General features: G+C 34.4%; 1 protein-coding gene across 2 annotated transcripts in view; it reads left to right on the forward strand.

The window, feature by feature from the left end:
• Nucleotides 1–24518, forward strand: part of GLS (glutaminase) — a 63410-nt gene that overhangs the window by 13594 nt on the left and 25298 nt on the right. For both annotated transcript variants that reach the window (XM_018071709.2, XM_025895014.2), the window contains exons 3-11: nt 268–389; nt 6383–6512; nt 7229–7308; nt 8919–9082; nt 13698–13756; nt 21287–21319; nt 21578–21636; nt 22731–22797; nt 23327–23377. In XM_018071709.2, coding sequence (XP_017927198.1) covers nt 268–389; nt 6383–6512; nt 7229–7308; nt 8919–9082; nt 13698–13756; nt 21287–21319; nt 21578–21636; nt 22731–22797; nt 23327–23377 — 765 coding nt within the window. The remainder of the gene's footprint in view (nt 1–267; nt 390–6382; nt 6513–7228; nt 7309–8918; nt 9083–13697; nt 13757–21286; nt 21320–21577; nt 21637–22730; nt 22798–23326; nt 23378–24518) is intronic.

Here is a 24518-nt window from a genome sequence, read left to right on the forward strand (position 1 = left end):
TACTTGAAAGCATTTGTGCCTATGGCAGGGTTGGATAGTATTTGTACTTTTGTAAAATGTAGTCAGACCACTGTGAATTTCAAATTACATTAATGCTTTGACATAAAATGCAGCCAGAAGGGCCAAAGGATCAATAAGGTGTCAAAATGTCTGTGTTGATAATGCAGTGGCAGATGTGTCTTACAGTGATAAAAACACCAAGCAGTAGATAATTTGATTGTAATAGCATATCTTTTCCCTTTAGTAATTATTGTTTTATTGTAACAGGCACTCAAATCTACAGGATTACGTACATCTGACCCTCGATTGAAAGAGTGCATGGATATGTTAAGACTGACTCTTCAGACAACTTCAGATGGTGTCATGCTGGACAAAGACCTTTTTAAAAAGTAAGTTTTCTGTCAATAATGTAACTGTATGATTCTGAATGAGTGTTGTCTATGTGTTACTGGCTGCTGTCTTGAGAGACATAAGGTATATAAATCAATGTGTAATTAGAAATGGAGTCAAACATACACGCCTGATGCTGTTTTCACTCGAGTTTTTTCTCAGGTTTCACGTAGCAGACAGGCTCTGTGATCTCCACAAGAGTTTAATGTGTCAGTGTTTGCACATGTGTCTGACCCCATACTGCAGCTCTCGGTCAGATGCCAAATAAAGTAATTGATGCAGCATGGGCTATTTAGTATGATTACATAAAACTGCTCTCTCAGTGCATCACCAGTTTTTAATCTGAAGTTCAGGATACTGCTTCTGTGTGGCAAGATGATCGGAGTATGTATATAGTTAATGCTAAAAGTGAGTGTATGAAAAACAGAGTGAAGTGAAATTTCTATAAGATATGGAGATTTGAGAGTAGTTAGGGCTGCAGACACTCCTTTGGTCTGTTTTGCAAAAGATTTGTGTGCCATATTTTAGTGATGCTCTAATATTTTTTTTTTAAGCAAAGTGTGTGGTCAGATGAACAGTATAAGCACTGTTCAGGTTGTCTTCTATTGATTCCAAGCACACTCCTTTGCTCCTCTACTTAAAGCTTTTGTGTGCCAAAAGATTGGAATTTTAGAGGCTCTTAAATCTCAAAATGAAATTTTCAGGCTATTTTTCAGTGTGTATTTTTATTCCATTTACATGGTAAATCATAAAATATCTGACACTTGCTTTTTTCATCAAGAGTATTCTTTTGTAAAATTGGTACATTTTTGTTGATCTGTAGCATTTTTTTGAATTTGTGAACTAATGTTGTTTAGTGCTGTTTCTTCTCAGTTACAATTTAAAAATATGTATGTGTTTAAAAAAGATGTATTTACATATACTATTTTGTATATTTTATAGACATACAAGTATATAAAATATATAATAGAGTGTAAGCATATACTGTATATATTTTAATATATGTTAAATGTGTATTATATTTACGTAATTTATATAAATATAAAGTATATGTGTTATATATATTAAAACATATATAGCATTTTTTGAAATATATTGAGAAAAAAAATGAATGTCGGTGTGTTTGACAAAATAACAAACCAGTCAGCTCCTTTATCAGATATGGAATATTTCCCTAAGGTACAACATGGACTAACTTTACTCCTGTATTAGGTTCGAGACCAGGTCTTTGCTGGTTACTTGTCAGCTTGGTAAAAATGCTAAATTGTTAGATTCAGAAACCTTCCTGGGTGTATGGATGGATTGGAAAGGAAATACTTCTGCTCTTCTGCATTACATGCATACCAGAGGGCTTGTCTGTCATAGTAGACTATGAATTATGTTTTAGGCAAGGGCTCTACATATGAAAAAGGACAAGTGATTGCTAATTGGCAGGATTAGCTCATGTTGTGTGTCACATCTCTGGGGTTTGATCCTCTGTGTTAGGACAGTAGTTACTTTAATAATTTGTAGAAAGCTTACACAGTTGTTTGTGTAGGAAGAGTTTTGAACATAAAGACAATACAGAGAGTGGAGAGGTGAATCTTATTTCACATAGCAGGTTTTCCTTTGCAGCAGCAGAAGGTTCCTTTGCAACCTTTTCTGTAAACCATAAAACCCCAGACTTCACTTATCTGTTCCTCCTAAGCACACTGCATTTGCTGTGAAAAGGCTTGTACAGGGTCCCTCTATTCTTTCTTCTACAAGTGTCTAAGGTGTGAAATATAATAATTTATCTCCTTGGCTGTACTTACCTCAGGACTTTGAAGCATCAGTTCCCTAAACATAAAAGTCAGTGGTGTAATTCTCCTCTTAAATGTGAATCCGAAGCTGCTAAATCAAATAAAGTGTCAAGGGTAAATGATGTGGAGCAGTGGTAGCATAAGCTTGCCTAAATCAATCAAGTCCAATAGAAATTACCTGTAAAATATGTTAGTTCACACATCTGTAGTGACTGCTTCTCTATGCCTTTGTAGTGGTTCTAAATATTGGGCTCCCATTTTACTAAAATTGCATTCTTTTGAAGTTTTTTGGCTTTACAGTACTCTCCACTTATAGTAAAAATTTGGAAAAAATCTCTGTGTTACAGGCAGAACAGCTTGAGATTTTAACCTTTGATCTCCAGAATTTCTTGAAGACTTCTGGGGTGCACATTTTGGAGAGAGGGCTTGATAAATTTCTTGAATTTATGAATTGATGAAATTTCTTGAATTTCATGTTGCATCTGTGTAACGTGTAACATAACACGTGGTCTTTGTAGCATGAGTGACACCTCACTGAGAACAGCCTGTTACTGAAAGCAGTGCAGTGTGCTAGTTAGCTTGCTATGTGAATTTTTTAATTTTCTTTTTTGTTTGTTTTTTTGGTACCTTAGCTGTGGTACTACTTAATATAGTAGTAGTAGTACTGTCTACTGTTAGATGGAACTTAGGCACCTTAATAAACATGGAGGATTGTACGTGCTAGCCTTCCTCATAAAGCATCCTCATTTTGACATATCCTGGTTTTTTAGATCTGTTTCTATGACACTGTAGCTAATTTGTAGAAAAAATTCCAATACTCTTTGTAAGAAATCCTCCAACCACTTTTAGCTTTTCCTTTAAGTCATAGCATGTTCCTAACAGAAAAATGTATGACTTGCCGAGAGTGCTGTTTCTTAACTAACAATATTTTGGTCAATGGAGGGGAAGGAAAGGCACAAGGCAATCAAAATTGAGTTAATTTGAAAGTGTTGTACACTTGAACAAGATGATAGCTACTGAGTAACAGATACAACTCTGAACTTTAAACCCTATTGTTTTTCAGAATAGCTTACTTGGCTCTGTAGGGTTAGCCTTTGTCACAAGGTGCTGTCTGTCCCGCTTTATTGACCCAGAACTGAGGTCTTGGCAGGCACATCTCCTCTGGTGTGCGGGTCAGAAGCAGCAATCTGGGTGTGTTATGTTCTGAGCACAAACCTGACAATTCGTTGCTGGATCTCAAACAGGATTTTCTATTTGCTGCTGAACAGCTGTGCTGCTCTCCCAGTATAGGTAGCAAATCCTGATGAAAACTTTAATTTTAGATAACCTTAACCCAGCTATTAATAAATGCTTTCACTGTATTTCAGCAATTAGATTTGAGCAATCTTTTGACAGAAGATATAGAGGACTTCCGCTATGTTAGAATGTTAATATCTGATTTGTCAACATAGTGTCATTTTTTTTTCTAAAATGTTTAAATATGCTGAACACTTCTACAGACCTAATATTGCTAGTTGGACATGGCGTTTCACGTGCCTTTCTGTAATGCTTATACTTTTTAAATGGGAAAAAAGGTGTCCCTTCATCTGTATAGACAGCAGAAGAGTTCTTTGGAATTGGTAGTTCAGACTGCGTTTTTAGCTGGTCTCCATTGTGTAGGGAAACACTAATCAGCAGTCTGAGCCAGAACTTGAAAAATAATGGATAAATGTAACAAGTTGTATGATGAAAGAAACAAAGTGATCCTAACTTTATGATAGAGACCAAAGATGCTGTTTCCAAAAACCCCTGAACCGTAGGAGGTAGGAACCCCCGTACTACAAAGTAGGAGCTTTTAGTGTACCTATCTAGAACACCTCTAAAGCCATGTGGGAGATAAGAGCCAAGCTGTTAATAAAATTTGACTGTGGAAAGATTTCTATTTATCAGTATATTCATTTACTTGAATTCCTCCCTGTGATCTTTTCCTGCTGCTCCACTTTTTCTGAGGCCAGTCATCTTCAAAGGGTTACCTGGAACATAAAGCAGTTGGACACTCTGGTGGGGAGGAGGGCAGTTGCAGAATTTGAGAGGCTGTCGTGGCTCATGTCCTCTGTTGCCTGAAAATATTATGCCCTGTTAAAGGGAGTGTACTAAGACCTCTGTTTATTTTGTCCATGCAGTAATTGCTCTGAATACCCCTCTAGATTACTCGGGCCCCTGTATTTAATTTAGTCTGTAATTCATGTAATTTGCCTGGGTTAAGGAGTAGCAGGATAAATACGTGGACAGAGTCCAGGAACAACTGGTTAAAATAGGTAATGTCCTTAACCAGCATAGCCATTTCTGCAGTGAGTTTCAATCTGTAGGTTAAAATGATTGAACTACTGCAGTGAGCATCATAGACTTGCTGTAAGTTGTAAGTGTATAAATGCCCTTCCTGTTTCAGAAGCATAATACAATCTCAGAGGACTGTATGTCAGTGCATACTGCCTTGTTGTTTTCCACACTTTGTATTGAGTTGTTCTAATAGGTTTAGGTGTACCTCAGATACTACTTTTTTTCTTTCTTATAAGAATGCATAATGTTGTCCAGATGGTACAGACAATGTAGAAGTGCATCTGAAGTTTAAATGTAGTGCATATTATGTTGTTACTCCTTCTGCACACTTAGCTGCCATCAGCGTTATTAATTACTTTTGAAAAGAGATTTTGCACCTGGAGTAGGTGACTGTAATTAAAGGTTACTGGGAGCAAAAACAAACAGGATTTTTCGCAGATTGCAACAAAACTAACTCAGTTGCAATTTTAATGTAAACTAACAAAGCAGCATATTACAGACAGCAGTTTCTAAGGTGACAGTATGTACAACAGAAACTTCTCTAACATTTCTATTTGGTTTTGGAGAGTAGTGCCTACCAGCATTTGAAATGGCTGTCAGTTGAATTTGGGATAAAGTCGTCTAAGTACAAAGGAGTTAAAACTAAAGGTTTTAAAAAAAGAGGGGGGATTCAAAGGGAGGGTAATTCTGTCTCTTCACTGGTCTTTATGCACATTCATTTTGAACTGATGATAACTTTCAATAATAGTATTGTTGGGATATCTGTTTCGAGTGAAAGTATTTCCCTTAAAAATTTTTCCCTAATTTTTTACTTTTCTGAGTAGGTCTTCATTGGAAGGATATGTTTTCCTTTGTAGCATGTGTCTAGATGTTGTTAACTTCCTATTTTCGTGCACTAATAGTATGTTTCTGCTTTGGTCAACACTGCCAGAAGGCGTGGTATGAAGGTGTTAACTGTTTATTTGGTGTTAAACCTCCCTTTCTCTTCTTTGCACTGGGATAGGGCTGTTAATATCCTTTATCAGGTCATATTTCAACTGACTGATAATGGCTCCCAATTCCCACTCCTGCTCACCCCCCCTCACCCAAGGACACACCACTTTCAGCATGTCTCAGCTTGTGTTTTCATCCTTGCCTTCTGTTTGTGCTAGATAAGTCCTTTCCCTTTTACTTTATCGTTTTTTTAGATGTCCCAGATGGGCTCATGTTCAGAGGGTGTGGACACACGTAGTGTAACTGTCTTCTGGGTTAAAAGGCAAAAGGCAGTGAAGATTCCTTAACTGCTGGTAGTTGGAAGCCAGATACTTGCAGAACTGCTCACTGTTAACTTTTGCTTAGTTTAGGAGATGTTATCGACTCTCTGCACAGGGTTTTGTTCTTATTAAAGTGGAATCACATTCCAGTTTCGTTTCTTGGCACTGTTTTCACTCAGTTCATGGTGAAACAATGAAGTTAAGAAACCAACCCTGAACCTCACAGGTTCAATCTAACTCTGAAATTAGCACTTCTTTGGACAAAGGCTGAGTTAGATAACCCTCACATGGCTCGATCCTAAGAAATGGGTGGCTTAGATCCTTTTTGCAAGCTGAGATGCTGCTTGAAGGCAGATAGATAGGCTGTACCTGGCAGTACAGCCTCACAGTTGAAACTTCAAAAGATTTAATTAGAAAGGAATAAAAGTGAATGCAATGAAATTATTGTAAATACTTTAAAAAAATATACAACTTAAAGCAGCAAATTTGAAAAGTCTTTCTAATAAGGACGTGTTCTTGTAGGCATGTAACTTCAAGGGACTGAAGGTTCTTATTTAAATAACATGTAATTGCTACCTAAGTAGGCTTTTGACAGTACATTGTCAAAATATTAATAAACTTTTTTTTAACTTTTTACAGGTGTGTACAAAGTAATATTGTGTTGCTTACTCAAGCTTTCAGGAGGAAGTTTGTCATTCCGGATTTTATGTCGTTTACTTCCCATATTGATGAGCTATATGAAAGTGCTAAAAAACAATCTGGAGGAAAGGTAACTTATAAATTCAACTTCAAACTTCTATAGATTCCTTGATATTAACCAAATACATTATTTTTTTAAGTAAGACAGATTTTTCTTAACATTTTTAGAAAAATGTTAAACTGATAACTTGATAAAAGTTTTGGAAGTTCAGTTATGTCTACAACTTGTAAACTGGGTCACAAATACAGCTCACAACCTCTACCAGTCTTGTAGAGTTTTGCCTTTAGAATATGAGAATAGTATTGTTCCTTATTCTGCATGAACTCTAAAACTGCTGTATAATTTGTGAGACTATACTTTGTAGAAGGATTATGCAACTCTACACAATTGACTGGATTGCGTGACAGAAGTAATTGTCAACATAGTACCTTTGTTAGTAAATAAAATATTCTAGTGCTTATTTTCAGTAAATTAGTTGAAAAATCCAAGACTGTTAAAAGCAAAAATTTTATATGATTTGAAAATCCTGAACATGCTGTAATACAGAACTCAAATACCTTTTAGAATTTTTGTGCTGAAATTTTTACTTTGAAAAAATGTTTTATTTAATAATGATCTTGTGAATATAATTTGTAATGAAGTTTTAGATATACCAGGTGATTATTAGTGGGATACACAAGGCACAACTGAGTTATCCTTTCCATTGACATTTATTTTAATTAACATATAGTTAAATATTTTGGATGTTGTAATTACATCTCTGTCTTTATTTCACACTGTGATAGGTTGCTGATTATATTCCACAACTGGCCAAGTTCAGCCCTGATTTGTGGGGTGTGTCCCTTTGCACCGTGGATGGACAGAGGTATATTGTAATGTCTAGATTTTGTTGCTGGAATATTTGAAGGACAGGACAGAGACAACACTTCTGTAGTATTAATATGTATTAATTTGGAAATCAAAGCTTTGTCTGATAGTACTTGTGCATCAAGCTGTATTACTTTTTGTGCAGGTTGTGATGTTCTTAAGAGTTAGTTCCTTCTCTGCATTTTAATGTTTTTACTGTAGCATTATTATATAATCTGTATGTGTCACCAAAAAAATGCAGATTCACGCTCTTAAAAAGAAAAAGATGTGGAAACTGGACAGAACTAAATATGATTTTGCTTTTCAGGTTTATTAAGCTTTCTCCTGTAAAGAGTGTGTGTCAGTCTTAGATATAGTCAGTAATCTTACTTTTATTGTTTTCTTTATTAGTAATTCAGTGTAGCAGAGACAGTTAGGAGCCTAGATGTGAGTATCTCACACTATCTAGCTGAGAAGTAATGTGAGCTCTGTGTCTGCCTTTGTGACTAGACAATCAGATGCTCATCAGCTCATCAGGTGTCCCTGCTGGGCTGCAGGTTGTGTGGTGGTACTGCACACAACCTGAGAACCGTAATTTTTAGGTGTTGAGTTTGTGAACGGGGCATTCCTGAGAGAGCATCATTTTAATGTGATCTGTTATGATCTGTATGTTTGTTTCTAATTAGCCATATGCTCTGTAATCTCTAGGGGAGGAGCTGTACAAGTGAGCTGAAGTATTTTTTTCATCTCCCTGTTTAAGTGTCTGAATTATAATCTATTCGTAGTAAAACAACTTCAAAAATAAAAATGTTCATCCTTTTGAATATTTTAAATTGGCATTTTGCTTTGTTTTGGATGTTATATCATGTACCAGTGAAAGTTTTTATAATGTTTATTTTTGTTATGTTTAATGTTGCATAATGTTTGCTTTTATAATGTACGTTCTCTGAAGCCTTCTTGCATTTTCTGCAAAGAAAAGAATCGAATAAACTTCCGATTTTGCCGTTAGACAAGTGATTGCTTGAAGCCTTTTGCTCTAGATGTGGCATATGCTGCTTGTATGAGTCATGCTTTGGTGCAGTCTGACAGATGCTGAAAGTAAACTTTCCCAAAGATAGCATTTAGTAGTTGTTATAAAATACCTATGCCATTATCAAAGGGGATGTAAATACAGCTATTTAATTATTGTCCCCAAATTCCCAAACCAAATTGTATCTCGTCTTTGTTTATATAGACATAAATATGAATAGTGGCTATATTCAGGTCAGCTGTACCCTGTTGAGTATTTAGTTTGCAATTGCATAGGGTAAGTGTGGCACTAGAGGTGTGAGGTGATTTTTTGCCCTGGTACAGACCTGTTTCTGAATTTGCTTATTTTTTTAATTACATCTACAATAATCATTAGCAACTGACTTTGTTATACTTGGCTTATAGAGTCAGTTGTTAAAATCTTTAAATCTCTTTGTTATGTTCTTTAAAATGGTACTTAATAATAACATGATTTGGGGTTTTGGGGTGTTTTTGTTAATAGTCCTTATATGTTGAAGAGTAGATGTAGCATATAACACTCTACTACCACAGCTGACAAACAGGAAATTTCAAACTTCTTTATCTGTGTTTTTTTCCCAGGCATTCTGTTGGTGATACCAAAGTTCCGTTTTGTCTTCAGTCCTGCGTAAAGCCTTTGAAATATGCTATTGCTGTTAATGATCTTGGCACAGAGTATGTGCACAGATATGTTGGGAAAGAGCCTAGTGGACTAAGATTCAACAAATTGTTCCTGAACGAAGATGGTAAGAGATATATAACACATAATAATGCAAAACTGAATTTTAGAAAATTATAAAACAAGCTACGCAGTTTTTTCAGTCTCTTCATTTTACTGTATCCTCTTAAATCTTATTACTAGACAGTATCTCAAAATATTTTGCCACCAGCAAGGTAGACTTAGTCTTTGTCAGTCCTTTTGCCTCATTTAAAATGCTAGTTAAAGATACTTTATTGCTTCTGTTCTCTTCACTAGCTGTTGAGTTGTAGGAAAACCCAAAGGATTTTGATAATGCAGGTATTTGAAATCTGTATTTATTTGGTTAAGTTGGTAGCATGTGTTCCTTAATCATACCTTCTGTAAAATGGTGGTGAAAGAAGCAAAGATGTTAAAATGATTTTAAGAAACATGTATATCACTTCTCTTCTTGGCCTTCTGAGAAGCAGGTGCTGGTGCCAAAGGCCAGCGCTGACTGGTTTCCAGAAGGCAAAATTAAACACATCTTCCCACAGATTATTCTAAATGGAATTTGGCTACTGATTCAAAACAATGTTTTTATTTTATTTTTTTTCCCCTGTGGCCAGGAGTGTTTTAGCAAGAATTTCTCCTACAGTACTTTATCTAGATTATTTATTATTAATATTGTCTTAATTCTCAAGTATGGATATGTTATTTTAAAAGAAAACATTATGGCAAAAATCTGAGAAGGATGACTCATGTAGCCTTAGAGGAAATACTGGATGTTATCTCTGAAACACAAATGTTTCTTCTAGCAGATCTGTCTCAGTAAGAGAACAGACAATGTTTCTGTTGCCATGGTATTGCAATTAATATTTAATTAACAGCATAGGGCTTGGATGATATTTTTGTCTAGGGCTGTATTGAATTCTGACTTAAATATCTATATTATTACTGTATTAATGATACACTATTATATTGAATATATTTACACATATATGCAAATAATTTTTATATAAAATTTATTTATTTGTGGATTAAACCCATCTCTACATACTTAAAATATATCTTGACAATTTATTTCTTCATTTTTATTGTGCTAGTAAATGGTGGTGAAATGCCAACATGTGAATATATTGCCAGGAGGAAATTAAGTATTTTGTCAAAGCTTTGCTGCCTTTTTTTTGCTTTTCTTGTTTTTCCAAATACACTGTTGTAACAGTGTGAAGAAGACTTGTCTTTCATATGCTACAAAAGGTTTACTATAAAAAAAAAGTTTTGATGGTGCTGAAAATTGCCCATTTAGTCCTTTGGACTGATATAGATATTCTGTTTTTTTTCTCTTTTTAATAAAATGACAGAAAGTATAATAAATATTTTCTTCTTTTTAGTTCTACTTTTGAAATTGAACTTAAGGGAGAAGATGAATTGGTGGGCTGTGGTGTTTTACATTACTGTTATTCTTTAAGAGTGTTTGTAAGACTGTTATACGTCAGAGAATTTGGGTTATTGAAAGTTTGACCAATGATTATGAAATTAATAGAGAAGAGGTGGAAGTCTAATAAATAGGAATATTTCAGTTATAGGGAGAAGGGAGGCTGAGTTTCTGCAATTGACGGATGAGGAGGGAAGAAGGGATTGCACTTTTCTTGCAGATTTAAAGTGATGTATGAAATTTGGATATGCAGAGTGTTTGTCAGTTTGAACATGCATAAAGACTTTGAAGACGGGATTTGAAAATTGAAAAAAAAAAGTATAGATATTTAATCTATTTGTTTTCTAATTATTCAGATATAGTTGAATTTCATGTTTGTAATCAAGGGACACAGGTATTTGAAGACTGGTTAGACATGCCTCTGAAGCTATTATTTTTATATTTACTACACTGAAGATTCCTAAAGCAGGATGTTCTTCCTTTTCGTTGTTTACTAGTATCAAGAGTTAACTTAGAAAGAATGGAGAATATTATAAGACAATTTTACATTACAGCTAAAAATACCAACCTATAACAAAAAACTATTATTATATTTTGAGTATGATCCGTGCTGTGCAATGGAAATTTGGAAACTTCTGCAGCCTTGTGAATATTCAGTTTTAAAACTTGTTTTATCAAAGGGAATATATGGCCCCTCCAGCAATTCAGATTTCTGGAGGAGTGAAGTAATTTTTGTTAATTTAAAAAAGATTATTCTAGTTGACTGAAGTAGATCAGAAATTTTACATAGTAAAATATGTCTGAAACAGGCATTATTAGGAATAATTTTCCTGTCTATAGTCACTGAGCAGTTTACAGATTTTTTTCATGCCTGTTAAGTTCATGATGCAACTTGACAATACCTGTGTATATATGAACAGTTAATATCCCTTATCCATACATAAAACCTTGTCTTGGTGATAATTATTTGCAGAATTAGTCCAGTAATATTATTATTTATGGAACTTAGTCCAGTAATAAATGTTGTATTCTCATTAAATGAGGGATTGCATGGAAATTGTTTATTTTGCTAAAGGGTTTTCTTCACCAAAAATGGAATGTGTTCTCTAAGTTTTTTATTGGAGAAACACATTTTCATGTCATTTCAAGAGCTTCCATGATGAACTGTTCTGTGTATTAAAATGCCATATGGTGTAAGTGTGGCAACCTCTGCTTGCTGTGCTCAAAGACTGCAGTCTAGTTGTACAAAAAAGGCCTAAGGCCAATGATGGACCAAAAAGGTCAGAAGAACTGGCAGAGGAGAAGTGTTGTAATTTGAGCTTATTAGAGAAAAGGTCTAGTTTGCATATGCCATAATTGCCTGGCAGGTTGCCAGAGCAGTTGTGCTAATTGTCAGGCAGTTTTGACTATTAAATAAATACATATTTTTCTCCATTTAATAGTGATGTTTAGTGGAGAAGTTTCTTAGGTAACTTAAATAAATTATATTTTTTTCTGTCTGTTAAAGATACTGGAGTTCTCTGTGTAAAAGTCTGTTCTATACAAGTATCTCCTTCCTACAGGAAAAACAACACCTTATTGGTGAAGAATATATTTACTATTCAGAGGCTGTTAGGTGGATTGTTTATGCAAGAGACATGTTGAATCAGGGCTTGACTTAATTAGGCCATCCCAGTTAAAGATGAAGAGTTATTATGACTTGTGCTTTTCATTAAGGATGGAGACATGAATTTACTCTGAAGTATAATGAGATGATAGAGCAGTATAAGTAACTTGCAGAGAAGCTGTGTAAAAGATGTCTTTTTTTTTCAGTCTGAGCAGATCATTGCCTTTGTTATTTGATAAGAGAGTTTGTGTGTGTGATTAGTTTTAGTAAAGTGTGTCAGTTAGCTTTGCAGAGTTGGATTACCTCTTTCTAAAGGTTAAGGGATGAATTTGTTCACCTCTTTGGCAAGCTTGCAACTACAGTATCAGTCTTCATGGTTTGTTGCTGTACAATGTGGAATCCTCTTGCTGATGGCACCCACTGTGAGGTACATCAGTAGTTGCTGCTGCTTTAGAAGTAGACCAATGTATGACTTTCCTTAACAATTAATGTAGTGTCAGAACCTATGTATCCTCAAGAGATGAAAAATTACCTTAAAGAATGGAAGTGTTATTGATGGGAGTGGAAGACATATCTTCTTTGAAATTAGCAGGAATCTTTCAAAATGTAAGATTTTATTTAGGCATCCTAGTCCTTAGAGAAGGCCAATATATCTTAAGTCTGTGGAGATGTTCTTCACTGTAAAATAGAATATTGCAGCTGGAAGGGACCTACAGCAATTCCCTATTAAGGCCATTGTCCAGGTGTCTCTTAGACAATGACAGGCTGGGGCATCAATCACCTCTCATGATATTAATGTATTGAGAATTGGTTGAGGTTTTCAGACACCAGAACGCTCAAAAGTCAATATTCTAGATAAAAGGCACAGCAGAAATGTTAGTTAAAAAAGGAAAAGGTGACTGTAGGAGGTAGATGTTATATTTGGGAAAAGTAAGACAGTTGATAAGGAATGTTTTTTTTGAAAAAGATGAAAAAGAAGGTGATTCATTCACATGTGCAACCAAGAATGACTTGGGAATGCCAAGATACTGTTGATATGGAGGTCAGTGATAAAAAGGAAAACTTAAATATAGCAGGTATATGCAAGTCAGCCATGAAGTAAGTGAAGTCCTAGTGAGGATGAGTAAATTGTTATTTACATTTCAGAAGCTGCCAGCAGAACCCCCTGATTCTTAAAAGCAATCATGTACAGCAATAAGGAAATTCGAGAAATGTATTTTGTTTGTTTTTTAAAGGACCTGTTTGAACACTGTTAAAATCACTGAGATTTGGTAACTTGGGAGAAAAATTTGAAAGTCTTGTAGGGGTTGTTCCACTTGTTTTATCCTTAGGACACTGGAAAGGGTTCATAATTCTCAAGAAAAGAAATTATACCAGACGGAATAACTTACTGGTTGGTGAAGTCGCATAAGGCTTAGTGTGCTCTCAGCTGTAAAATACTTTGCTCAGAATTACAAAAAATTGTGTGTAGTGTTGGATTACAGGATTTTTTAAAAAATTTAGGATTATATAAAACTGTTCTGTAATAATAGCTTTAAGTCATACGTGAATGTAGAATAATTTTTCACTTAAACACTTGACTGGTTTTGTTTGACAAACATGTCTTCGAATATATTTATGATTGAAAACTTTACTTCACAGACAGGCCTCATAACCCTATGGTGAATGCTGGAGCAATTGTGATCACATCTTTAATCAAGGTAAAAAGTTAATTTTTAGTTTCTCTTGGAGTATTTTAACAGAATGTAGAGAAAGTATCTTGTACAGATTATGAACTGTTTGCAATTTTTGTCTGCAGTGTCTGATGGAAGTTTACTCATTGGCAGGGAGACAAGCTCTGGTGTTTTGGACATAGTAGCCCAAACAAGTGCAGTGTTAGACTAAGTAGTTTTTAAAATGTAACAGTGCAGCTGAAAGAGTCTCTTCTTCCTTAGTGGTAATGTTTTGGTTTTCTTCTTTAGCTGCACAACTTGTGATAGTCTCTTGAGAGTATTGGCTCATTCTTGTTGAATGCTGTGGAAGTATATTCCTCAGGAATATATTTTATAGCACTCAGAAATATCTTTGGGAATGTCTAATGCTCTCATATAACATAAAGTTACAAGAGTATTTCTTGCTGTGCAGAAGAAATGGAAGATGCTGTACAGGAGCAGTGTCGCTGTATCTGAATGTCAGTCTTAATATTGAATTTGTTTGCTGTTAACATACTGTGCAACTAAATTATGTTTACCTTCTATGTTATATGGTTGCTGTTGCAATGTAAATGTACTTTCTTAAAAAAAGAGTGTTTGGAAACAGTTACTCATATTTTGCTGAGTAAATCATGGCTGAATAATGACTTACCATCTTCAGTCCATGATCTTGAGACTTTTGGAATGCTGCATTTTATTTTTTCCATAGAATAGCTGTATTTATGCCTTGAAATTGTTAATGGTATAAACTTCATATAATGCTAATGTTTACCTGATACTTTACTTATATTTTCTGCCTTTTTTGGTAGCCACAGGTACAAAAAATATTTCTTTTTCTATGGGTACCTGCATAGAGTTTTGGGGAACATGTCAATTCCCTGGAGCTTTTAAGTAATAAACTTAATACTGTTACTTCAGAGGTTGAAAAATCTTGTTTACAACCTTTTTCTTATTACATTTCAAAGCCCATTAGTTACAGTGTATTTCCTACCTCCTATTTCCAAATTGTTGGTTTTAAAATTACTTAGATCATGATTTTCTGTTATTTTATATTTAAAGAAGGTGTAAGAACTCCTGCTTAAAGACATTTATCTTTAATAGCTGTAGGAGAAAGAAAATGGCCTTAAGTATGACAGGTAAATTTATTCACATTTAATATTTTTTGAAGGTTGACTGAGCATTGAAATTCACTTGGATAACAGTGAATTTTAAAATATGACTTAACACATTTGTCTGAAGTGTCAAAATGTTAGTCCAACTACAACATGCCCTACTGATCATAAGGCAAAACACAAGCATGTGCCTCCTGTGGAAGGCACGTAGTTTTTGATAAATGGTGTACTCCTGAATATATAACATGGATTTGTTTATTGCATGCCATTGTGATATTTGTTAGAAGGTTGGGGGATTGGTTTTGCTGTATTTTTTTTAAATCTTTTTTTTCTGTAATGTTTTATTAAGAGTGTTGCATTGCACTAACATTTTTGCATGTAGTAGCTGCACGTCTAGTGGACGCATATCTTACTTATCACAGTCCATTATTTGTTTTTAGTGTGATTAAAATGCAGATTATTTTATGTACTGCTTTCACTAAGATACCATTTATCATTTGAATAACTAACCAAGCTAAACATATTCTGAAGAAAATTATGTGGAGGGTCACAGGTACAAAATTACTTAATAGTTGTATTTTTTGTGAAGTAACTTCTTTATAATCTACAAGTTAACAGTATTCCTACTAACTGGTGATTTAAGTAACTCACCTTTATATTTGATCTAATACCAAATGTTTTTCTGAAAAAGGTGGCTTCATTAACTCGTGTTTTGCCCTCAATTCCTCTATGTTCATTCTCTTTATTTAAGGTGCTACTTATATGTCTTGAAGACTGTGTATGGCTCTTAGAGTCCAAGAAAATTAAGAGATGAAACATGATTGAATTCACTGTGTATGACAGGTTCATCTAATGTTAGCATGTTGATAGCTATGGAGAGATTGTTGCTGTTATTTGATGGTTAAGAATGGTTTTATCTCCTTTGAGAGTCATTATTTTATCTCTTTCTGAGAAATTGATCTTAGAAGTCTTTCAAAATTTACATTGTACTGACAGTACAGTGTTTTACTGAATTTAGGAGCTGTGGATATAATGTGATCTTGCACACAACTGTCCTAAGAGACTGACACAGATTATGATTATTTATGGATAAGAGGTGATGCTTGGAGTAATCTCTCTGTCAGAATATGTTAACATGTAATATGTTAACATTTTAGGGGAAAAAAGGGCTCTTAGCATCACATACCCAGTTCTGACTGCCATAAGAGTTTGGTATATGCACCTTGGAACAGAGTATGGACCTAAATTGTGAGGTTACATTTAGTCCTTGCTATTCATAATAATAAATAATTTAAGGGTATGTGCATGTTAAATTGTACATTTGTTTGAGTTACTTAGGCATGACTGTATCATGTTTCTGCCAGCTTAAATGTTTGGGGCTATGATGTATTTATGTTTTGGTGCCTTAACTCATGGCCCTGTTCTTATTATACTTGCATTATACTCCACAGACTGTTCTAGCAGTTTAAAGCATGGATCTACAATAAAAATGCATTAGCAAAAGGACATCCTATGGGTCACTTTTAATAAAATGAAATTTAAAAAACCCCTAAGGACCTTTTTCCCTTGTTGATAGTCGTACAGCCATTTGCCTTTATTACTAGTTATATAAATGACATAGTTACAACAATTTTCAAATAGTTGTTATCAAAAGAAAATTGTATTGGCAATTACAGGAGTTTGTGGAAGAGTGATATTTGATAAAATGGTAAATTCTTTCACGTCTCCAAGGAAATACAGGTGCTCAAAAGAAGATGATTCAGCTTCTGTACAAATTTAGTACAGATTCAGTGCAGCTTTTTGCACATCACATTGACTGGGAAAATCCTTTATTGCCTGTAGCATGGATAGATTTTACTGCTTTGATCTGTTATTTTTTCTTAAATCTTAGACTCAGTTCTCAAAGCTTGTCAACCCCAGGCATGGGGGTTGTGTCCAGTGGTTGTGTCAGTGATTGCCACTTCCACATTACCTTTACTGACTGGCACGTTAGAAGTGTGGGTGAGAGGAAGAGGAAGGGTTCAGAGTGAAATATGTGGAAGGAGGCAGATGGCTGTGGAAGGAATCTCCAGAGGACAAGGGATTAATCATAAGTCATTTTTATTGTATGTTTTAACGTTCCATCTGTAGATAAAAGTTTTCCTAATCTAACAGCAAAGATTCAGGCCCATAAAGCGTCTGTAAATCCTCAAGTGCTGACAGCCACACGTAGGACCCTACACAGACAGTTGTAGACATTTGAATGCTCCTTGAAGGGAAGTATTCTGTGGTCTTGAATTAAGGTGGGAAGCATTTAGACGTGTTGGGGGTAGGACAACGATATTCATAGTCCTTGCAAAAATTTGGTGTATGAGAAAATGAAAATACTGCTGTTGCTGACCCTAAAAAAACCCTTAATTCAATGGGAGCTTTGTTTTTGTATAAAACACAGAGGCGTATGCAATGCACTTTAAGAACTTTCTGCATATCCTGATAAGTCATAAAATAAATGAGTCAAGGAGTGGTGGAAAAAACCTGCCTAGCTGTGCTGAGCATCTGTTTGCTGTCAGGATTCAGTTATTAGGAAATCTGTGCAGTTAGTCTAATACTTGAGGGGTGGGAAAAGGCATGGTTTATTGGGTTTATTATAGTTACAATAAATAGTACTGATTTAGCTTAATTGCTCTGTGCTACCACTCCAGTTATCCTTCCTGATAGGCTGATGTGTGAATGTATGTACATACCACTTTTAAAACATGTGTTGGCATTGTGATCTTCTCTACCAGATACTTGTCTTTATTTTGGTGATGTGTCGTCTCTTCCTGGGTTATTAATTTTCTTGGAGTAACTTATTTTGGATAGAACATACGTCCACTTTATTCTGCACTTGCTTTTTATTGTAACTCAAGTGTACTGGGTGTTATTTGACATAGACTATGCGATAGACACTGTGAATTACATGTATTCAGTGGTCACATGTGCCCATAAGTGAAGGACACAAAAATAATTTTTATATGTATTTGAAATGGTAATAGTATTGGTCTTAGTGGGTCAAATGCTGTCTGTGACAAGTACTTATTTCAGAGCTGAAAATGGTGCACTAAACAGTCAAGGCACTGGTTCTCACAGGACAGAACCACATTAACAAATGAAATTTAGAAAGTGCATTTAAGTACAGAAAACTGAAATAAAGACATTGATAATTGAATGAAAAGTGCACAAATATAAAACAGTTTTCTTGCACTCCGACATAGTATTATGATTTTCTGTTTCTAGATGTTTTCATCACAGTATAGTGTTAGATTATAAATTTGGCTTTAAAGATTCCAGAAATTAATTTTTAAGTAATTTTGTGTTATTAGAAGATTATAAACTTCTCATGATCAAGATGTTTCTATTAATTTTGCTTAGATTCAAAATTGAAAAATTACTTAAAAGAGACACATAGTAAGAGCTTATGTGGCCTAATCATGTAAACACTGAATATTGATCAATGAAAAGTGGCTAATGTTAACTACTTTTCTAATAAATATTGCCTAATTTTGTTATTGCAAACTCTGATAAGTATCTGTGGGTCTCTTTTCTACGTAGACATGCAACCTTTGCAACTGTTTATATTTTCCTAGTAAAAATACAAATAATACAGTGCAAGTAGCTTGGGGTTTTTTAGGGGAAAAAAAAGGGAAGATCACTAAAACCTGACACAGTCAAAAAATTCAAATTTATGATCGCCAGCCATAGTGTCCATTGGTATTTGAAGTGTTTACAAAATTGTACTGAGCTGTCTTCTGCAAGTTTGAATTTTCTGACTATCAAACTGCTTCAATCTTAACATTCTAAATTTAATTTTGTATTCATTTAGGAATGTTTTTTCATATGTATATACACACGAGCATGTATAAGTAAGTGTGTATATGGACATATGTTCCAGTAAATGTACAGAGTGTTTGTGGAGTTAGTGCATGGAATGTTTTCATTGATGTTTTGGACAGGTGAATTGCATCTGAACTTAAAAAATGCTTTTTAAGAAATATTGTCACAGTGCCCCCAACCTCAGAGGTTTATAGAGTCAAGCAAAAAAATAAGAAGCACTTGTGGGAAGGACAGAAGTTTTCTTGTCTCTCATGTTTGTTTAAATTATTCTGGAAAAGCTACTCAGTATTCTGAGTGTTAGGATTTTATATTTGCACTTGAATGTTAATTATAGAATGTGTGTTGCCACTGTCTCTTCAGCTTTTTAGGAGGCTGCTGAAAGAGGGAAACTAATATGTTGGGGTTTTAGTCATGGTGTGTATGGATCAGAGTTTTCTATTTCAGTTACACGTTGTAGTAAATCTACTGAGGTCGTGATCATGTGATTGCTTTGGCAAATAGTTCAGGTGTTTGAGCAGTCTAATTTCAGTAACAATGCTTTTGGTTTGATATAAAATACCTATACAAGTGTGTGGATCATCAAGGACTAAGAACGCATTGCCTGAGTTAATATACTGAAGATTTTCTTCCCAAACTGTGACTTTAGTTGTAAACTTTAAAAGGAACCTTTTTTATAAAGAGTTCATGTGGAAAAAGTTTGCATTGAGTCTTTTTGCCCACCAATTTTGTGTGCTGCTGGTAAAGCTAGGTTTTTGTTGAGGGGAATTTTTTTCAACTGGGCAAAACAAAAAAGTGAAGTATTATGCATTTATATTTTTTCAGAAAGCATGATCCCTTTCTCCCTCTTCCTTTTTTTTTAACAAAAGAACTTGTTTCAATTTATTATACATGTCTAACCATACAATTATCAATGCAGCATCCCATAACTAATGCTGACCCACTTTCCCAGAAAAAGATGTTCATTGTGCATTTGAAAGGTTGAAAAGGTTTTTGTGGTTTAAATGTTGTTACATATTTTACAGCATTAGGATCTATGGAATATTTTGACAACTGCAACAGTTCAATGAAGTTGGTAATTTCTTCTTTTAATTATTTTTCATTGAACAGATTTGGAGTTAAATTTTTAAGACTTGTGTTCTGGTATATTATACAGGAACATTTTGATGAAATGTATCATGATTTTTTTTTTAATCTTATTGCAAATTAGCTAGAGATTATTGCCTTTTAAGAATAAGGTTATTAGCCTCTTAGCATAAGGCAACCACTGGCACATAACTCTGACAAAACAGTGTGGTGTTCCTTTCACTAGTGATTGTACGTGTATGGCTGCACATCCTCTGGTAGATGAGCTGATGCATGGGCTTCAGAGATTATCTGCAACACCTTAATTCCACATGCAGAGTGGGAAATAAGACTGGCTTTATGCATTTCATTAAGTAAAATAACTGGTTGATATGAAGCTCCTGTTTTTCCACTGCCTTCTCCGTCCCCACACTAAACGCAGTGCAAGTAGTGTCTTGAATTGTTTGAGATTTGTTAGAGTTTTGTTATTCCAAATAGAGTATCTTTAATATTAAAATTATGTATTAAAACATCTTCTCCAGATACGTTGTTTCCATTTGTGTGTGCGATGCCACTATTTTTTAAACTTCTTCAAAAAATTCTACTTGGCTACTTAAAAAAATTAAGAAGTCCCCCCAACAGACCTTGCACTATTTTTTACCTCCCACTCCTCTTTCAGTCTCTTCCTATCGAAATTTCTGAAAGATCACCCATCAGAGCCCTCTAAAGAATTAATACATCTTTAACTGGCAGCTGCTAAATTGGAGGATCTTCTTAAATGAGAGGGCAGAAAAAAGCCCCAAAGTAACACCCCTTATCCTCCCTGAAAAAACAAACCAACAAACTATCCCTATTAAGTTGGATTTAGATTTTCCTGTACATTGTTAGCACAATGATATGCCCTATGTTGTGAGATTCTGTTTTTCCAGCTGTTAAACAGTTTTTGATAGGTAGGACATTAATCAGATATTTTTTATTAAGTGCAATTATTTTCTTAGTAAGGGATAACACTTTCTTTTAAGTCTTTAATCTAAATTCTAAGTATGGGCACTAGCCATGGAAATATTTTAACTTCAGTAGCCTGAACCTCCCTATGCTCAGCTCTGTTGGTAGTATGAGAATACCTTTGGATTACTAACCTGTAAAAAGTTAGTATTTTTACTGTAATTAGCTTGACTGTAGTTACTTTTGTATTTTTTGCTTTAGCTACTGCATTTGCTTATGCTAAGCACATAAAATTGAATAGAGAGCACTTAAAGTAAAGCATACCTTTCTCAGTTTAAATTAATTTCCAACATACAGGTATTTGATAAGACTCTTATAGGATTATTTAAATGATAATTAAAGATTTACTTACCTAACACTTTAATTTTTTCATTAATATATGAAATGATTGTTATTCTTAATTAGCCTCATACCTTAGTTATATGCATTAAAATCCTAATACTGTTAAGTGAACTAACTTCTTTCTTACGTTAACAATTTTTGTAAATTATTTTTTCTTTTCTTGCAGCAAGGAGCAAATAATGCAGAAAAATTTGACTACGTAAGTTAATGTTACAACATTCCTTTTTTAATTAAATTCAGTGATAAAAGTTTAAAGATGGCGAGGGAATTGCAAGTGAAATATTAGTAATATATGTTTTGTCTTTGTAGCTGCACTTGGTTGTTTAAACATTTAGTGATTTGGATTGCATCTGTAAAATTGTGTTACAAAATTTTGGGGTAAGGCTGGGTTGAAAGTTCATAACTTTTTACTGTGTAAAGATGTTAGCATGCTTTTCCCCCTCTTTGTCTCTAACAGGTGATGCAGTTCATGAATAAAATGGCTGGTAATGAGTATGTTGGATTCAGTAATGCTACGTAAGTATTTTTTATTTACTTAATGAGGTTGAGCAGAAAGCACTTTAACTGATAATTGGTATAAGTTCAATTATTTACATTGAATCAGCATTTCATCCCTAATATCAGAGGGTCTCCTTGGCTTAAAATTTAAAACTAAAGTTGTGCATGTCTCTGACATCAGTGTGGCTAAATTTCACCTAAAATTTTTGGTTACCTCTTTGAACTGTCGTTATTCTGTCTTAGTGCTCTGTTGGTGCTATGGCAGTGAGAGCTGTAAGTGCAACTCTTCTCTTCCTGGCATTCGTATTAAAAATGAAACCCTACATGTTGACAGCTGCATATCAAATGTTTTAGAAAGCATAGTTCATACAGCTGGCACTCGTTCTGTTTTTTTATTTTGCATATTTAAATACTTTTCTCAAACAAACAGTTCCCTTATAAAATTAATGTATAGCATTCCAGAAATCTCAAGAGCTTTTTGAGGCAGCACAGGGAAAATCAAGAAGATTCCACATAGAGTTGCTTCTATGTCAGCTGGCATGCAGGTGCAGAGAAGCAGAATGAGATAACTAGTGTTTTTCCTGAACTTTGTTCCTGTAAAAGGTATGTACCATGGAAGGAACCAGGCAGGAGAGAATTACTTATCCTTGTGTCGTACGTATTCCTCCTTTAGGTTACATCCTTACCTTAATCATCACGATAAAGAGTGCAGCCCTCAGTCTGATCATTGTCTGAGCTGCCTCTTGATCCCCAGATTGCTCTGGTTTGGTCAGAGTTCTCAGGGAATGACCCTCTCACTTTATCTCAGTGTGGGATGTTTCATTCCACTATGGGCTATCTAGAAAGGCTTCCAAGAGTAGGATCTTACCCTTCTTTACCTTATCTCCAAGTCTTATCTCCTTTATGTATGTGTAGGTCACCACTACTGTGTGTATTTGGATGTCAAGGCTAATTCATTCCATCTGGGTGAACTGGGATGAGCATCTATGGAACTTCTGTCCCATTAGTAGAATATGTGTGTTCAGACATAAATGACATTATGCATAACTCAAGATTGACATGTTGCCTTGTGTTTATTTGGGTTTTTTGTTTGTTTTTATTTTCACTTTTAGGTTCCAGTCTGAAAGAGAGAGTGGAGATAGAAACTTTGCAATTGGCTATTACTTGAAAGAAAAAAAGGTTGATATCTCTTTTAAATGTGATTTGAAGACTCCGTGGGGGTTTCTTCATAGTCTGTGAAGATTTTTAATTTATTTGATGTACAGTATGGCACAAATTATTACTGTATATGTTTTCTCACTGTTATTCAAAGTGCTGTCATTTAGAGTGTGATTCTTATGTAATTTTAATAGAATACCTCTAAACTTTTTTTTATCATAGCCATGTTAATTTGTTTGTTGTAAAATGCATAATCTGTGCTGTCCAGATGACTTCATAAAACTCCTAGTTGCATTTTTCAGTTTACTGATTTGAAGATGTTAAAAGCTGTACTGAAAAATATTTTAATACCTAACTTATTGATTTCACTGCACTTATTTAAAATGTGATTTGATTAAATATTTCTACTTGTTGCATTTAAATATTTATTTTAAAATATGCCTAATGCTTAGCATGCTGACAAAAATATAGCTTAATTTATGTTTTTCTAAAAGCAATATTGTAAAAAAATAATAATTTTACCTAAAGACTCTTTGTTTTTCTTCCTCAGTGCTTTCCTGAAGGCACGGATATGGTTGCTATACTAGACTTCTATTTTCAGGTAACTGACTTTAAAATTGAGATTGACTGTAGACTTAGAATTGCTAATATAAGCAGTAAAAACTGATTTGTGCCTAGATATGAAGGTTTTAATGACTTAAACTTGTCAGCTTCTGTTAGACTCTGGAAATGAATGATGTATGTTTGATGTATCCAGATTTGCTTTTGCTTAAGGGATGTACTTAGATGTCTTTATTGCTGATGGAAACTAGCAATAATCTTTAAAAGGCTGATAGGTAGAGGCTTAAAATGTCTTGTATTACTTCAGTGAGTTTGACAAAACATTTCTGCTTCTTCGGGTTGCTGCTTCTTACAGTACTGCCAAGTATTTTAAACTCTGTGTAACTGAAGAATGCATGTTCTTTTGTAAGCTCAAGCCTAGTGTTACAAGTGAAGTAATATAAATATCTCCTCCTCTTTGTTTATTCAGTGGTTACCAGTAAAATAGTCGTGTCCCATATATTCTGCCCTCCTCTGTTTTTTTTTTTTCATTTTCACTTTCAGCAAGTTATTTGCAACTGTCACAAAATGAGAACTTGGCAAGTGCGAGGTATTTCCTGAGTGAGGGTTTCCTAATGTTAAAACATTCCCAGCTCAGTTAGCTCTGCTGTATAGAGTTCTCAGGAGGCAGTTCAAGTTGTGTAACTGATTCAGCTCATTTGGGAGAGTTTAAAAAAATAAAGAGTTCAGTTCTCAAAATGAATCTGTTTTTGACTCAGAGACTTGCTCTTACTTATGCAAAGTATAAACCATTATTTTCAAAATGCAAATTTTGTCTGAGTTTTTTCTATTGGGATGCACCTGCTCTTATCTATAGATCAGATGGATGATTGTTTATGAAGTAAGGTGTGTGTGATTAACTGTAGTTGACTTCTTGTTGAGTTAGAAACTAGGTACAAGCTAATAGTCTACTCTGAACTTCCCTTCTGACAGAACAAAACCAGTATTTGAATTTGATATTTGAACCGATATTTATTTGAATTTACTGTTTAAACATGCTTTTTAAATGCTTCGTACCCCACTGCCTCGAGACCTGATATGCTTCTGAGACAAAGCTATTCATAAGTTAAGAAATGCTAAAGCTAACTTGTCTGACGTATTTAATTTGGCCTCATTTTTGTGCATTCTGATCTCTAATTTAA

Source organism: Manacus vitellinus, unplaced genomic scaffold (genome assembly GCF_001715985.3).
Source record: "Manacus vitellinus isolate BGI_N305 unplaced genomic scaffold, ASM171598v3 scaffold_20_pilon, whole genome shotgun sequence".
Classification (NCBI taxonomy): domain Eukaryota; kingdom Metazoa; phylum Chordata; class Aves; order Passeriformes; family Pipridae; genus Manacus; species Manacus vitellinus.